The sequence below is a fragment of the Delphinus delphis genome, chromosome 13 (genome assembly GCF_949987515.2).
Source record: "Delphinus delphis chromosome 13, mDelDel1.2, whole genome shotgun sequence".
NCBI lineage: Eukaryota > Metazoa > Chordata > Mammalia > Artiodactyla > Delphinidae > Delphinus > Delphinus delphis.
In genome coordinates this window covers 51,187,825-51,205,140 of record NC_082695.1, presented here as the reverse complement: position 1 = coordinate 51,205,140, position 17,316 = coordinate 51,187,825, and the positions used below count along the sequence as shown (strand labels likewise).

Here is a 17,316-nt window from a genome sequence, read left to right as displayed (position 1 = left end):
CTATCCTGCTTGAATGAAACCATTTTCCAAGCTCTTATACCAATTCTGAATTTTATTTATATTTTCTATTAACATTTACTTTCATTTAGAAACAGCAATAAATCTTATAGGCATCTTTTTTATTCTTTCATACATAACACCGATAAAGATACTGACTAAAAAGGACCTCACAGCTAGATTCTCAATGGATCCCCCCAAGATATACGTAAGCCAGTCTTAGAATTTGGATATATTTGGTTTTCCCTCTTATACTGATAAAGTCAAGGCCATGTTTTTATTAAAAAGGCTATGCTTTGGTAAGAATGCTTTTCATCTCAAAGGCAACATTAAAAAAAAGATACAGTTATCACTTTGCCTTTATATTGCATGTCACTCTGTAATTGCAAATACGCTGTTTGTTTTGTATGTTGTACTGAGAGTTACTGAATACTACAGAATTCTGAAAATAAGCTTGTTAATGGTCAACACTGGGTGCTAAGCACTCAGTGACTTCTCTCCTAAAACAATGTTAGTAGATCTGCACAGTAGCTGAAATTCTTAAGCATACTATACTTGAATATGACATAGGAATACGTAAGATTTCCTAAATCTTCCAACACTTTCCCCATTTGGTTTGACCTTTATCACAACCGAAACAACCTCCATTCTTTATGCCTAATTTTTACTGAAAAAACATGAATTGAAAACAACTTTCAAAACTTTAGCCTCCTAATAACCCTCTATTAATACATTTTCATTATTCTCTATTTATTCAAAAGTATATTAGTTTTAAAAAAGCAATAGGGCTTCCCTGGTGGCGCAGTGGTTGAGAGTCCGCCTGCTGATGCAGGGGACATGGGTTCGTGCCCCGGTCCGGGAAGATCCCATATGATGCGAAGCGGCTGGGCCCGTGAGCCATGGCTGCTGAGCCTGCACGTCCAGAGCCTGTGCTCCACAACTGGAGAGGCCACAACAGTGAGAGGCCCGCGTACCGCAAAAAAAAAAAAAAAGCAATGTACCAGGCAAGGTAGGCAGAACACAAAAGAATCAGAGTTTTTGTCTTATTTTATATGACATGAGTTGGAAAGCAAAGTATATAAATATAAAAAAATGTGTTTCTTCAAGAATAAGAAAATACATCTAAATGTCCTTTACGCAAAGAGAAAACTTTTTTCTCTTCTAAACTGAACATTGAGTTTTCATTTCCTATTTCTCTTCTTCATTTTCGACTTTCCTTTTTCTTCCTAAACAATTAAGTCCTAAAACCATGACACAGGGCAGAGTCAGAATCAGAGTGACATCAAGAGGTGCACAGAAGGTCTGCCCAGTGGGATGTCACTGGCCAAGCTAGTTGAGGGCATCAACAAGTGAGGGTAATCGAGCACGGGCAGCAGAGCCTCAACGAGATGAGAAGAGCATCCATGTGGAGGGGCAGCCCAGCATGGGTGTCAGAGCCTAAGTATTTGAGGTAGTTATCCTTGCAAGAGGATGGGAGTGATCCAGCATCGAGATTTAGAGTCCCAGTATGGTGAAGAGGGGTCTATGCAGGGGTTGGGAGTGGGTGCTGGTGTAGAGTAGTCTACAAAAAGTAAAGAGAGCATCCACACAGTGTTAACCTGAAGCAGGTTATCACAGCCCAAGGAGGATGAAAAGGACACACACTCAGAGGGCAGCCCAGTGAGTAGTATCAGAGCCCAGGCAGAGTGAGAAGGGTCAATCTCAAGACGGGGCAAGCTGGTGAAATGTCAGAGCCAAGATGAAGAAGGAAGGCATCCACACAAGGGAGAGGACCAGCATGTGGAGGTCAGAGCCAGAGAAAGGTAAGGAGGACATAACTGCAAAGGGGTGGCTTGGTGTAGGGTGTCAAAGCCTAATCAGAGGAAAGAGGAGAGGACATCCAAGGAGTGGAGACATCTCAACATGAAGAGTCAGAACCAGAGTGCAGTGAAGAGGACATTCAGGCAGAGTATGGCCTGGGTTGGTGTGCTGGAATGTAAGCAGAGAGAAAGGGCATCCTTGAGGGAAACTGGTGGACGGTAATGGGGAGTTCAGCCTCCAGCAGGATGAGGTGGCTTCTGTGCAGGAGAGGGAGTAGAGGCAGAGATGGAGGATTAGTTACATACAGGATGATCAAACAAAAAAAGGAAATATATTAAAGATAATATAAACCAGGTTTTTCAATGTAAACTGGGAGAATTACAATTATAAACATTTTCTTCAAGCACTCATGAACACTCATCAAGATCAACCATATCTTGGGCCATGAGACAAACCTCAAAAAAATTTTGCAATTGTTCTCTTAGCATAAGAGAACCAAACTAGAAATCGATAACAGAAAGACAAGGGGAAAACCTCCAAATGCTTGGAAATTATACAGTGCAGTTCTAAATAATCCATGGGTCAAAGAGGAAGTCTCAAAGGAAATATTTTTTAAAAATACATAGAAGTGAATGAAATGAAAATACAAAAAATCAAAACATGTGAGATGCACTGAAAGTAGTAATGAGAGGGACTAAATAGTTATATCAGAAAAAGAATAGTCTCAAGTTCCTATTTTAATAAACTAGAAAAATAACAAAATAAATATAAAATAAGAAGAAGGAATAAAATAACAAACATAAGAGCAAAAATCAATGAAATTGAAAACAGGAAAAATAGAGAAAAAAATCAATGAAAGAAAAAGCTGGTTCTTTGAAAAAAAATCTCTAAAACTGACAAGCCTAGCAACACTGACAAAAATAAGAGTGAAGATACAAATAATATCACAAATGAAGCACTATAGACCCTGAAGTCATTAAAAAGATAATAAGAGAATACTATGAACAACTTTATGGTGACATAAATTAGAAGAAATGGAACAATTCTCAAAAGTCACAAACTCCCAAAACTCAACCAAGACAAAATAGACAACTTAAATAATCTTATAATCATTAAACTAATTGAAACTGTAATTAAAAAGCTCTTCAGAAAGAAATATCTAGGCCCAGATGGTTTCACTGGAGAATTCTATTAAATATTTAAAGAAGAACTAACACCAATTTTATACAATTTCTTCCAGAAAATAGAAAAGGAGAGAATACTTCCTAACTCACTTTATAAGGATGGTACTAAAAGCAGACTAAGGCAATAAAAAAAGAGAAAACTACCATCTAATACCTCTCACAAACTTTGATGTAAAAATTCCAAACAGGGAATCCCTGGCAGTCCAGTGGTTAGGACTCACCGCTTTCACTGCTGGGGCCGAGATTTGATCCCTGGTTGGGGAACTAAGATCCCGCAAGATGCGTGGCGTGGCCAAAAAAATAAATAAATAAAAAAGTAAAATAAAAAAATTAAAATTCTAAACAAAATACTATAAAAGCAAGTCCCGCAATGTAGAAAAACAATTATAACAAGTGAGATTTATTACAGGTATGTAAGGCATGTCCAACATTTAAAAATCAATTAAGATAACCCACCAAATAAATAGCTAAAGAAAACTCTTATGATATAGAGGCAGAAAAATGTATTTTACAAAACCTTGCATGGAATCATAACAAAAACTCAGCATAGAGAGAAAGTTCCTCAACTTTAAAAAGAGTATCTACAAAAAATCTACAGCTAACATCATACTTGATGATAGATTGAATGCTTTCCACATAAAATCAAGAACATAGTAAACATATCCTCTCTCAACACTCCTATTCACATAGCACTGGGAGTCTTAGCCAGGACCATAAGAAATAAAAAGCATACACATTCAAAAGAGAGTAATAAAACCGTCCCTATCTACAAATGACATAATTGTCATTGCCCCAAAGAATCAACAGTAAAACCTCTAGAACTAGTGAGTTCAGCAATGCTCCAGGAATCAAGATAAACACGGAAATTTCAATCACATTTCAAACAGCAAACAAACATGAAACGACAAACGTGAAAACCAAAATTTAAAACACAATACATTTATAATTGCTCCAAAGAAAATTAAATACTTAAACATAACTGTGAGAAAACACATACAGGATTTATATCCTGAAAATTATAAAATGCTGATGAAAGAAATCAAATAGCTAAATAAATGGAGAGTCTTGCCATATTCATAGATTGGAAGACTCAACAGAGTAAACATGTCAATTTTTCCCAAAACTGATCTATAGTTTTAATGTAATAGCTATTAAAATACCAGCAAAGTTTTTTTAATAGACATTGACAATCTTCTAAAGTTATCATGGAAAGGCACAGGACTAGAAGAGCTACAATAATTTTGAAAAAGAATAAAATGGGAGGAATCATTCTATCCAATATTAAGGCTTACTATATAGCTACAGCAATTAAGACAGTTGGCAGAAGGATAGAGACATAGATCAATGGATTAGAAAAGAGAACTGAGAAAGAGACATATGCAAATATGTCCAACTGATGAGAAAGAGACATATGCAAATATGCCCAACTGATTTCTGACAAAAGTATAAAAAAGATTTCAACAAATGGCGCTGGAGCAATTGGACACAGTAGGCAAAAAAAAAGGAAGCTCAACCTAAACCTCACACCTTATACAAAAATTATTGCAAAATGGATCATGCACTTAATACAAAACATAAAACTATAAAACTTTCAGAAAAAAACAGGAGAAAATCTTCAGGTACTAAGGCTAGGCAAAGAGTTCTTAGACTTGACAATAAAATCATGGTCTGTAAAAGGAAAAAACTGATAAACTAGACCTAGTTAAAATTAAAAACATTTGCTCTATGAAAGACCCTACGAAAGGGATGAAAAGACAACCTACAGACTATGAAGAAGTATTTGCAAACTACATATCCAACAAAGGCTCTCTATATAGGACATATGAAGAACTCTCAAAATTCATCAATAAAAAAACCCAAATATTACATAGGAAATGGGCAAAAAGGATGAACAGACATTTCTCTGAAGAAGATGGCAAATAAGCACATGAAGCAATGTCCAACATCAATATCCATTAGAAAAATGCAAATTAAAACCACAATTAGGTCTTCCCTGATGGCGCAGTGGTTGGGGGTCCGCCTGCCGATGCAGGGGACGTGGGTTCGTGCCCCAGTCCGGGAGGATCCCACATGCCGTGGAGCGGCTGGGCCCGTGGGCCATGGCCGCTGGGCCTGCGCGCCCGGAGCCTGTGCTCCGCAACGGGAAAGGCCACAGTGGTGAGAGGCCCGCGTACCTCAAAAAAAAAAAAAAACGCAATTAGATAACACTAAATACCTATCCAAATGACTACAATACAAAATAATTATAACAAACGTTGGCAAGAATGCAGAGGATGTAGATCTCTCTTGCATTGTTGGTGGGAATGTAAAATGGTAAACCCTCCTTGAAAATAGTTCAGCAGTTTCTGACAAAACTATATATGCATTTATGACACAATATTCCAAGGAAATGAAAATGTTACGCTCACACAAAAATCTATACATTGAATATTCACAGCCGTTTCATTTCTAACAGTCTGAAGCTGAAAACAATCCTTTAACAGGTGAATGGTTAAAGAAAATGTAGTACACCCATAGCATGGAATACTATTCAGCAATAAAAGGAACAAACTATTGATACATTCAACAACTTGGATGGATCTAAAAAGTACTATGTTGAGTGGGAAAGAAAGCTAATATCAAAAGGTTACATACCGTATGATTCCATTTATATACCATTCTTGAAATGACAAAATTATAGAGATGGAGAGTGGATCAGTGGTTGCTAGGGATTAGGGAAGGAGAAAGCAGTACAAAGGAAAATAGCTATGTTTATAAAAGGACAGCATGAGTGACTCTTGTAACAAAACTGTTTTGTATCTTGACTGTGGTGATGGTACACAAATCTACATATGTGATAAAACTGCACAGAACTAAATATACACACAAATAAGTACATGTGAAATCTATACAAGGTTGATGAATTCTATCAGTATCAATTTTCTGGTTGTGATATTGCACTACAGTTAATCAAAATGCTACCATTGGTGAAAACTGGGTAAAGGCGACATGGACTATCTCTCTGTATTATTTCTTACCACTGCAGATGAATCTATAATTACCTCAAAACAAAGTGTTCTTTTTTTAAAATGTACCACTGTGCTACTCCATTTTTATTTCTGTGAGTCCTGGATTAGAATAAAATAAAATGTCCATGAGTCTGGTAATGATAAAAACAAATGGGACAAATGGATTTCCACATGCAAAAGAACTAAGTTGAACCACTACCTCTTACCATACACAAAAATTAAACCAAAATGAACCAAAGACCTGAATAAAGAGCTAAAATCATAAAACTCATAGAAGAAAACATAGGGTTAAATCTTCATGATCTTTGATATGGCAGTAGTTTCTTAGATAGGTCACCAAAAGCACAATCAACAGGAGAAAAATTAGAAAATTTAGACTTCATCAATAGTAAAATCTTTTATGCTTCAAAGGACACAATCAAGAAAGTGAAAAAACAACTTACATAATGAGAGGTTATTTGTAAATCATGTATCTTTTAGTGGTCTAAAATCTAGAATATGAAAAAAAAATCTAGAATATGTAAAACTATTACAACAACAACAACAAGACAAACAACCCAATTAAAAAATGGGCAAAGGACTTGAATAGACACTTCTCCAAAGAAGACTTACAAATGTTGACATCATTAGCCACTAGGAAAATGACAATCAAAACCACAAGCAGATACCACTTCATACTTACTAGGATGGCTATTATCAAAAAAATGAAATACAACAGGTGTTGGTGAGGATATGGAAACACTGGAATCCTTGTACACTGTTAGGGGGAATATAAAGTGGTTCAGCTGCTGTGGAAACGATTGGTAGCTCCCCAAAAAGTTCAACATAGAACAACCTAAGGCCTAGTAATTCCACTCCTGGGTATATAGCCAAAATAACTGAAACAGGTGTTCAAACAAAAACTTGCACATGAATATTCATAGCGCACTACTCGCAACAGTCAAAAGGGAGAAACCCAAATGTCTATAAACGAATGAATGGAGAAACAAAATGTGATGTATCCACACAATGGGGTATTTTTCAGCCGACCTTGAAAACATGCTAAGTGAAAGAAATCAGACACAAGAGGCCACATATTGTATGATTCCAGTTAAATGAAATATCGAGAGTTAGCAAATCAATACAGACAGAAAACTGATTAGCTATTGTCAGGCGCTAGGTGGAAAGGGAGAATGGGCAGCAACTGCTTAATGGGTACAGTTTCCTTTGGAGTGAAAATGTTCTGGAACTTAAAAGTGATGGTTATGCAAAACTGTTAGTGTACTGAATGTCACGACAGGTCAATTGTACGTTATATGTATTTTACCACATTATGGTAAAAAACACAATGATTTGACATATATATGAGGTTCTAGAATAGTAAAACTTGCAGACAGAGAAAGTAGAATGGTGACTGCCAGGGGCTGGCAAAGGGAGGAATGGGGAGCTTTAATGGGCACACAGAGTTTTAGTTTTTCAAGATGAAAAGGGTTCTGGAGACTGGTTGAACAACAACGTGAATACATTTAATACTACTGAACTGTAGACTTAAAAATTGGTTAAGATGGTAAAATTTATGTTATGTGTATTTTACCATAATTAAAACATAAAGTTAAAAAATATATAATGACATTTCATGAAAACTACAAGCATTTCTCATGTTACAAAAATCTCTAATAAAATATTAGCAAATCAAACTCAGTAGTAGATGAAGAACAAAACCAAAAACCACCATGACCAAATGAGGCTTAGGCCAGGAAGGCAAGGTAAATTAAGCATTCAAAAATCAATCAACATATTTTACCAGAGTATAACAGAGAAAAAAAACCATATTATCAGCACAGTAAATGAAGAAAAATCATTTGACAAAATTCTACTCCTATTTATGACTAAAAAAAAAAAAAAACCTCACCAAACTAGGGACAAAAATAAATATCCTCAACCTGATAAAGAACATCTACAAAAAACCTATAGCTTACATTGTGCTTAATAGTTAAAGATTTAAGATAACAAAAAGAAGGCAAAGATGTCCACCCTCGTCACTTTCATTCAACACTGTCCTGCAGGTTCTAGCCAATGCCAAAGGGCAAGAAAAAGAAAAAAAGAATCTATAGATTGTCAAGAAAAAATAAAACTGTTTTTATCTGTAGATGACATAATCTTGTATGTGGAAAATCCAAAGTACTCTGGCAAAAAAAACCTACTATAACAAGTGAATTTTAAGAAGTTGATGGATACCAAGTCAATGTTAAAAAATCAATTCTGTTTTTTTTCAAATTAGAAATAAAATTTAAAATTCAGTGTACAGTGTAATATAAAATTAAAATTACACCATTTATAATAGTATCAAAAAACATAAAATACTTAAGGATAAATACAACAAAATATGAGCATATTTTACACACTGTACCCCTGAAAACTACAAATCCTGCAGAAAAAAATGCAAGAAAATCTAAAAAAATAATGGAGAGATATGACATATTCATAGATTGGAAGACTCAGTGCATGTTAATTTTCCTCACTTTGATCTGTAAATTCAATATACCCCAAACAAAATTCCAGGAGGCAATGTTCTTTTAGGAATTAATAAGCTGACTCTAAAATTTAGTGGAATGCAAAGGACCTCAAAGAGCCAAAACAATTTTCAAAAAGAACAAAAAATCATTAGGATTTACCTGATTTCAAGACTTACTATAAAATGACAGTAATCAAGTTACTGTGGTATTGGCATCAGGGCAACATATAGGTCAGTGGAATGAAATAAAGTGCCCAGAAATAGGCTATGCATATATGGTCAACTGATTTTTGACAAGGAGGCGGAGGTTAATTCTGCAGAAAAGATATAGTCTTTTCTAACATAGGAAAAAATCTTTGCTACTGTGGGATGGGCAAGATTTCTTAGATGGAATACTAAAAAAATCAACCATAAAAGAAAAAACTGATGAAGTGAACTTCATCAAAAGAAAAAAAAATTGCTTTTCAAAAGAAAATATTAAGAGCATTAAAAGCAAGCTGCAGGTTGGGAGGAAAAAACAAATATTTGAAAATTTACATCCAGAATATATAAAGAACTCTAATACTTCAATGTCAAGAAGGAAGCGGGTGAGTGAAAAAAAAAAAAAAAAACAACAGGCAAAAGATTTGAACAGACACTTAACAAAAGACTGGCCAATCATCACATTAATCATTGGGGAAACACAAATTCATTCCACAAGGAGATATCACTATACTCATGAGAATGGTCAAAATGCAAAGAAATGATAATACCAAGAGTTATTGAATATGCAGAATGATGGAACTCTCGTTAAGTTCCTAGCGGGAGTGTGAAATAGCACAACTACATTGGGAAACAGTTTGGCAGTTTTTTATAAAGTTAAATATACACTTAACATATAACTGAGTAATTCCACTCCTAAGTATTTACAGAAGAAAAATAAAACATCATAGCCACACAAAGACTTGTACATGAATGTTAAAGTAACACCATTCATAAAAGGCAAATACTGGAACAACCCAAATGTCCATTAATAGATGAATAGATAAACAAATTAAGGTACAGGCATACAATGGAATACTACTCAATGATAAAAAATGCATTACTCCTATACAAAACAAGTTTTTAAAAGTCTCAAAAACACTATGCTCCGAAATAAATCAGATACTAAAGGACAAATATTATATGATTCTACTTATATAAGGTATCTAGAATAGCCAAATTCATGAAGCACATAGAACAGTGGTTACCAGGGAGTAGGCAGTGGGGAGAGTGAGGAGTTATTTAATGGGGACAGAGTTTCAGCGATGAAAAAGTTCTGGGAATGGATGGCAGAAACGGTCACACAGCAACACGAATGTACTTAATATCACTGAACTGTACACTTAAAAACAGTTAAGATGGTAAATTTTATGTTATGTATATTTTACCACACACCAAAAATCATTTTGCTGAGGGAAAAAAGCCAGACAGAAAAAAGTACATACTGTTGGGCCATTTATACTGGTGTGTCAGATATAAAACTAAGCAGTAATAATAGAAATCACATTAATGGCTGCCTGGGATGGAGGATAGAGGAGGGGACTGACTGTAAAAGTTCTCAATGTAACTTTCTGGAGTAATCTTACATTTGTCAAAACTCAGTGAAATATATAATTAAAACGGGTACATATTATCGTATATAAATTGCACTTCCATATAGTATATTTTAAAATAAATGAATAAGTTTGAGGAGGGAATGAAATGCAACAGAGTAGAAAACAGTATTATAGATATTACAGACTCTTTTCTAGGAATGAGGTTATGTTGTAGTACAAAGAAGGTAGTAGCTAGAGGGAAATATCTGGTCAAAGGAGTATATACTTTATTTCTCAAGCTGAAAGAGAAATGACTGTATTTAATGCCAACAGGAAACCAGTTATTTGAAATCAGGTTGAAAATTCAGAGGTAAAAGAACATGAAGGCTAGAAATGTTTTGTTGCCAGTGTTTGAGGTACATGGAATTCTCTCTACTTTCCCACTAGCACAAAACTGTCTTGAAAAAAAAACAGTTTGGCAAGTATGAGTAGAAAAACATAGACTGAAATATCCAGCAGAGGAAACTTAGCAAATTCAAGGAATCAAGAATACATTATTCCCATATACCTGTATGTTAATAGTTAATATAGTAATAACGGGTTTTTAGCAGTCAAATTTGTACTAATATTAACCTTGTACTAACACAATGACCTTCTACCGAGAATTGAGCACTTTGCTAGAAAGCAGCAGTTTACTGAAACCAAAACAATATACTCTAAGATGTCAAGTACTCTCTAAGCCTGGTAGCTGAAAATGTATCAGTCAGGACAATAATGGCAATTCAGGACCAGTATATATGAAGTCAAACTAACTGTAATTGCTTTAAGGACATCCACATCCATCTTCGTGGTAAAAAGCCTTGTGAGATGATCATAAATTAAATGTTTAACAATTAAATATTTTCCCAATACAAAAAACACTACTTGAGATCATGAAAACTCTACTTCAGGGAACAGAACAGTCAAAGAATTCTAGTGAAAGAGGTTACTGCTTATCTCAGGTGGCATATCACATTCAGACTAAGGCATGTACTTTGAAATCTCAGACCTTGTAACCTAAGCCCCCAAAACATCACTGCTTTTTGTCATCTTTTATACCTGTGATTCTATGATTTAATAAGGTAATTTTTAACTTCGGTCTTTCTAGAAAAGCCTCTACAAACATTCTTTTAAGGTCTCAAAATGAAACACTTCATGTAGTTATCTTTGTAAATAGACAAAGAAGAAAAAGACCTACTATTTCCAAACATGCAATTCAATGATAAAAATAAATATAATTTTATCAGTTTTTAGGTATGGTCTTCCCCTAAACTTAACTTTTATAATTTATATTAACACATTCCTCTATAAGCATCTTCATTTATTATTTAAGACCCCAAAACTTGACATGTATATTAACAAAAAATTATACAAAGTAAATATTCTTCATATACATCATTAATAAACTGGAATAGTTTATTCCAGCTAAGAACAGCTAAGAACTCTCATTCTCAAAATTTAAAATCCCTTACTTGAAAGTATCAGAAGTTAGCAAAATGACAACTAGTATTCTTGTGAAAGATGACAATAAAATGAATGTTCTTTTCTGTTTCAGATACTAAAGCAAAACCAAAGTGCTATGCCTCTGATTACAATATCAACCTACATCAATAGCAGAGCTAAGTTTCAAAATGTTCCCTCTTGATAAATGACTGCTGCAGATATTTCCATGAAACAATTTGGGGAAATTAAACCAGAAAACATAAATGGAGAGTGTTTCTTTTCCATTTTACGTTTTCTTCTACTTTTCTTTTTGGCACCACAGGATACCTTTTATTCTAAAAGTCACTGCTCCCATAAGATCAATGACACAATGACACAATGACATGAGAACATATTTGTAATTTTCTATTTTCAAAAAAAACCACACTCTCATAGAGTAATGCATTTCATATAAGGTTTTGTCTCACCTGGCCAGTTCTTTAATTAAGTTTGCAATGCGTCTTTTGTCTTCAAGACATAAATCCTTCAATGATGCACTCTTTATTCCTCCCCTGCAGAAATTCTTAAAAAAAAAAAAAAATCCTTCTGATCAACTTTCACAAAAAACAATTTTTAAGACTTTTTGAGAAATTTCTTAAAATAAGCACAGGAGATGAAATTTCTTGGATCTCTTTTATCTGGTAAACTAGAACACTATTTACCCATTTCATTTAAACCTACTGTGAACTCAACACAGGCTAAGGAACTATCTGTCCACCAGGGGAAATCTGAAATTTACACAGAAAGAACTCTTAGGCGGAAATGTGCCTGCTTAAGTGTTAGGGAGTATTAAGGAAACAACTTTCCCTTGATGAATGTCACAGAAACAAACACCTAATGGAAGATACTGAGAATCTTTCCTACACCATAGCCGCACGGCTGCTTAAAGATGTACTAAGGCTGGCAGCAGAAGCACCAGTTCTAAGCTCTCAATATATCCAAAGGTTCATTCCAAAGGGTTCTAGACCAAAGAGTAATAGTAATAATAGATAACATTATACCTAGTATTATTAGGAATATTCTAAGTATTTTATACTTATCCATTTAATTTTCACAATGTTATTAGGTAGGTATTATTCCTATTCTACGAGGAGGTTACATATCTTGCCTAGGAATATAGCAGTTAGGTAGCAAAATCAAGACTCAAGCATTGATTCCAGAGTCTATGTTCTTACCCACTGTACTATCCTATCTCTTATGCTATAAAAAGTTCTCCTAGTTATTGAACATCAAAGGGGGGCTTTAAAGACATGAAACCTAGGGATTCACAAGGGAACTGGAGGCAACATGTAAAAGGAACATGTTAAAAAAAAAAAAAGAATCCTTGGCATTTGCGTAACCATGAAGTAGGTTAGTCCAATTACTTCAGGTGGCCAAGAATAATCCAAGACCCCTAAAATGAATCCTGGAATTACTGCTACCCAAATATGGAAAAGACGGGAGAAAAAGGAAATGAGAAAGAGGATATGGTAAAAAAAAAAAAAAAAAAAAAATTAAATGGGTTTGGCTTTAGATATTAGATATGGTCAATTTAAGATGCCAGGAGGATATTCATGTGGAAATGTTTAGTCAGGAAGTTAGAAATGTGGGTCTGGTTCTCAAGTCAGAGTTTTAAAGATCTAAAACTCAGCCATATGTTATTATTGATAATGTTTAGATTTTTATTATTTTCTTTACACTTTTCTATGTTGTAAAATTTTCCTTAAAGTTAAGAAAAAAATATTAGTTTTTAAAAATCATCTCCTAACCGAAGAAAATACACTAAAATTGGTTTTTGAAAAGACAAGAGGAGAATCAGAAGCATACGACACTGTGGGAGAAAAAAGTTTCAAGAAGAATGTGGGGTTAATGGTGCTAATGATCAAAAAAGTTAAACAGAATATAAAAAGAAGTCACTGGATTTGGCAATGTGAAAAATTGCTGAAAACCCTTTAAAAGAAATTTCAGTAAACAAAAAAGAGAAACGCTTGCACACAGGCAAGAACTTCAGCAGCATTGTGTTTAGGCAAAAACCTGAAAACACAAATGTTTGTCAACCAGAGTTAAACTGTGGTATATTTATACAATGGAATTCTGTAGCTACTGGTTGTTACGCTGTTGACATTCATCTTCAAACCCATCCCCCACGCTCTGTTTTGCGATGCTGAGGCTGAGACTCTGGAAACTTCATTTCTTCTTTGCCACAACGTTCTGTTAAACTCTGCCAACAGGAAGAACCAGAGGCTCTTAGAGGAAGAAAGGACACATTCCTTTCTCTTTGCTTCCTGTTTCTATCAGTGCCACCCCTGTCAGAGATCTTTACCCTGGCAAGAACAGCTGATTCCAGTTGGTAATTCTTCTAGCCCTCATAGAACCAGCCTTTATCATATCTGCTTGGGGATAGCAATACCAGTCAGGCTGGTTTCCCATCATCGAAGGTCAAAGTTCCAGCTCTAAGTGGCTCCCCCTCCAAGCTTCTAGGTTTTAATAGTTCCAACTTGTTCTGTTTTCCCAGCCCTAAAGATGGTGGTTGTTTCTGGCAGTTACTACCTACACGATAACCTAGTGTGCCCCTTTTGCTTTTCAGTTCTCCAGCACCAATTTAACAAGTCTTTATATTAAATACTCTCAGTTAAAATAACTGACTAAACCCTGACTGAAATATCAGTGAAAGGAAATGAAATGTAACCATATGCAACATAAATAAATCTCAGGAATATAATGTTGAACAAAAAAGCAAATCACACAATACGAGATCATTTATATAAAGTTTGAAATATATATAAAACTAAACATTGTTTAAAAAATAAATACATGTTTAGACCATATAGGACAGGGGTTGGTAAACTATGACTTCAAGCCAAATCTGGCCCAAAGCTTGTTTTTGTAAAAAAGGTTTATTAAAACACAGCCATGGGGGACTTCCCTGGTGGCACAGTGGTTAAGAATCTGCCTGCCAATGTAGGGGACGTGGGTTCACGCCCTGGTCCAGGAAGATCCCACAAGCCATGGAGCAACTAAGCCCATGCACCACAACTACTGAGCCTGCGCTCTAGAGCCCATGAGCCACAACTACTGAGCCCACGTGCCACAACTACTGAAGCCTGCGTACCTAGAGCCCGTGCTCCACAACAAGAGAAGCCACCGCAATGAGAAGCTTGCGCACCACAACAAAGAGTAGCCCCCACTTGCCGCAACTAGAGAAAGCCCATGTGCAGCAACAAAGAGCCAACAGAGCCAAAAATAAATACATTAATTAATTAAAAACAAAACAAAACACAGCCATGCACATTCTTTTATACATTGACATACATAAGGCTTTTTCCACACTATAGTGGCAGACTTAGATAATTAAGACAGAAACCATGTGTCTCACAGAGGCTAAATATTTTCCATCTGGCCCTTTACAGAAAAAATTTGTCAACCCCTAATATAGAAAAACAAAAGAATGACAAACACAAAATTCAGGATAGAGATTACCAAAAAAGATGCTATGCTATAATAAGGGAAGGATACATCTCTACAGACAGACACTACCTCAGACTGCAAGGAAGTCTGAGACCCTTCCTAGTCAATCTTTCTTTCTTTCTCCTCTCACAGTTGCCAGACTTGTGGTGAAATTTTAAGTCTCTCCTTGAATTACAATAGCATCATGGTAATTCAATGGGGAAAAGAATGGTCCTCTTAATAAATGATACTGGACCAACAGACTATCAGTATGGAAAAGTGAACTTGCTATAAAGTTTGTTGCATTTTTAAATCTCTTTAGAAGACAGTTGAAATAAAAGGAATCGAAACTGAAAAGGGGTATGTAAAACTATCTCTATTCACAGATGGCATGATCTTATATATAGAAAATTGTAAGGAATTTACCAAAAAACTATTAGATTAGAACTAATAAATGAATTTAGAAAGGTAGCAGGATAAAAAATCAACTGTGTTTCTGGACACTAGCAGTGAAAAATCCAAAAATGAAATCAAGAAGACAACTCCGTTAATAGTAGTACCAAAAAGTATAAAACACAATACTTGAAAATAAATTTAACAAAAGGAGTATAAGGCATGTACACTGAAAACTATAAAACATCACTGAAAGAAATTAAAGAAGACCTAAATAAATAGAAAGACATTTTACACACCATATTCAAGGACTGGAAGACTTAATAGTATTAAGTTGAGAGTACTCTCCAAATCGATCTAAAAACTCAACACAACATAGGGCTGGGGGAGTAGGAAATACAAACTGTGGGGTGTAAGACAGGCTCAAGGATGTATTGTACAACACGAGGAATACAGCCAGTATTTTGTAATAACTGTAAATGGAAAGTAACCTTTAAAAATTGAATTAAAAAATTTTAAAAATTAAGAAAAAAAGATTCCCAATCTCCTAATTTATGAGATTAACATATACACAGTACTATATATATATATATATATATATATATATATATATATATATATAAAAAACAGATAACCATCAAGGACCTACTGTATAGCACAGGGAACTAGACTCAATATTTTGTAATAACCTATAAGGGAAAAGAATCTGAAAAGAAAAAATATATATACACATATATAATATATAGGTATATATACAATATATACATAAAAAACTGAATCACTGTACTATACACCTGAAACTAACGTAACATTGTAAATCAACTATACTTGAATTAAAAACTTTAAAAAATTTTTTTTAAAAGATTCAACACAGGGCTTCCCTGGTGGCGCAGTGGTTGAGAATCTGCCTGCTAATACAGGGGACACGGGTTCGAGCCCTGGTCTGGGAAGATCCCACATGCCGCGGAGCAACTAGGCCTGTGAGCCACAACTACTGAGCCTGCGCGTCTGGAGCCTGTGCTCCGCAACAAGAGAGGCCACGACAGTGAGAGGCCTGCGCACCACGATGAACAGTGACCCTCGCTTGCCACAACTAGAGAAAGCCCTCGCACAGAAACGAAGACCCAACAAAGACAAAAATAAAAATAAATAAATTAAAAGAAGGTTCAACATTAAAAAAAAAAAAGATTCAACACAATTGCTACTGAAATCCAAGTTGACTTTTGTGCGGAAATTGACAAGTTGATTCTATAATTCTTATGGAAATGCAAAAGACCCAGAGTAGCCAGAACAACCTTGAAAAGGAAGAACAAACTTGGAGTATTTACACTTCCTGATTCCAGGACTTACTGCAAAGCTACAGTATACTAAAGCAGTGTGGTACTGCGATCAAAATAGAAATATACATCAATGGAATAGAACTGAGATTACAGAAACAAACACATTTATGATTAACAGATTTTCAACAAGGGTGGCAAGACAATCAAAGGAGAAAGAATGGTCTTTGCAACAAATGACGCTGGGACAACTGGAAATCCACATGCAAAAGAATGAAGTTGGGTCACTACCCATAGCATGTACAGAAATTACATCAAAATGGATCAAAGCCTAAATGTAATATCTAAAATTATAGAACTCCTAGATATTGGTATAAATCTTTGAGACCTTGGTTTAGTCAATGATTTCTTAGATATGACAGCAAATAAATAATTAAATAAATAAAAGGAAAACACTGATAAGCTGGACTTCATCGAAATTTAAAACTTTCAAGCTCCAAAGGACACCAATAAGAAAGTGAAAAGAGGATTTCACTTGTGGCACAGTGGTTAAGAATCTGCCTGCCAATGCAGGGGACACGGATTCGAGCCCTGGTCTGGGAAGATCCCACATGCCGCAGAGCAACAAAGTCCATGTGCCACAACTACTGAGCCTGCGCT

General features: G+C 35.1%; 1 protein-coding gene across 1 annotated transcript in view; it reads right to left on the bottom strand.

Annotated features, from left to right (window-relative positions):
- The window catches only part of KIAA1328 (KIAA1328 ortholog), a 385,660-nt gene that overhangs the window by 358,656 nt on the left and 9,688 nt on the right, over positions 1-17,316 (bottom strand). The window contains exon 4 of the mRNA XM_060028920.1: positions 11,989-12,083. Coding sequence (XP_059884903.1) covers positions 11,989-12,083 — 95 coding nt within the window. The remainder of the gene's footprint in view (positions 1-11,988; positions 12,084-17,316) is intronic.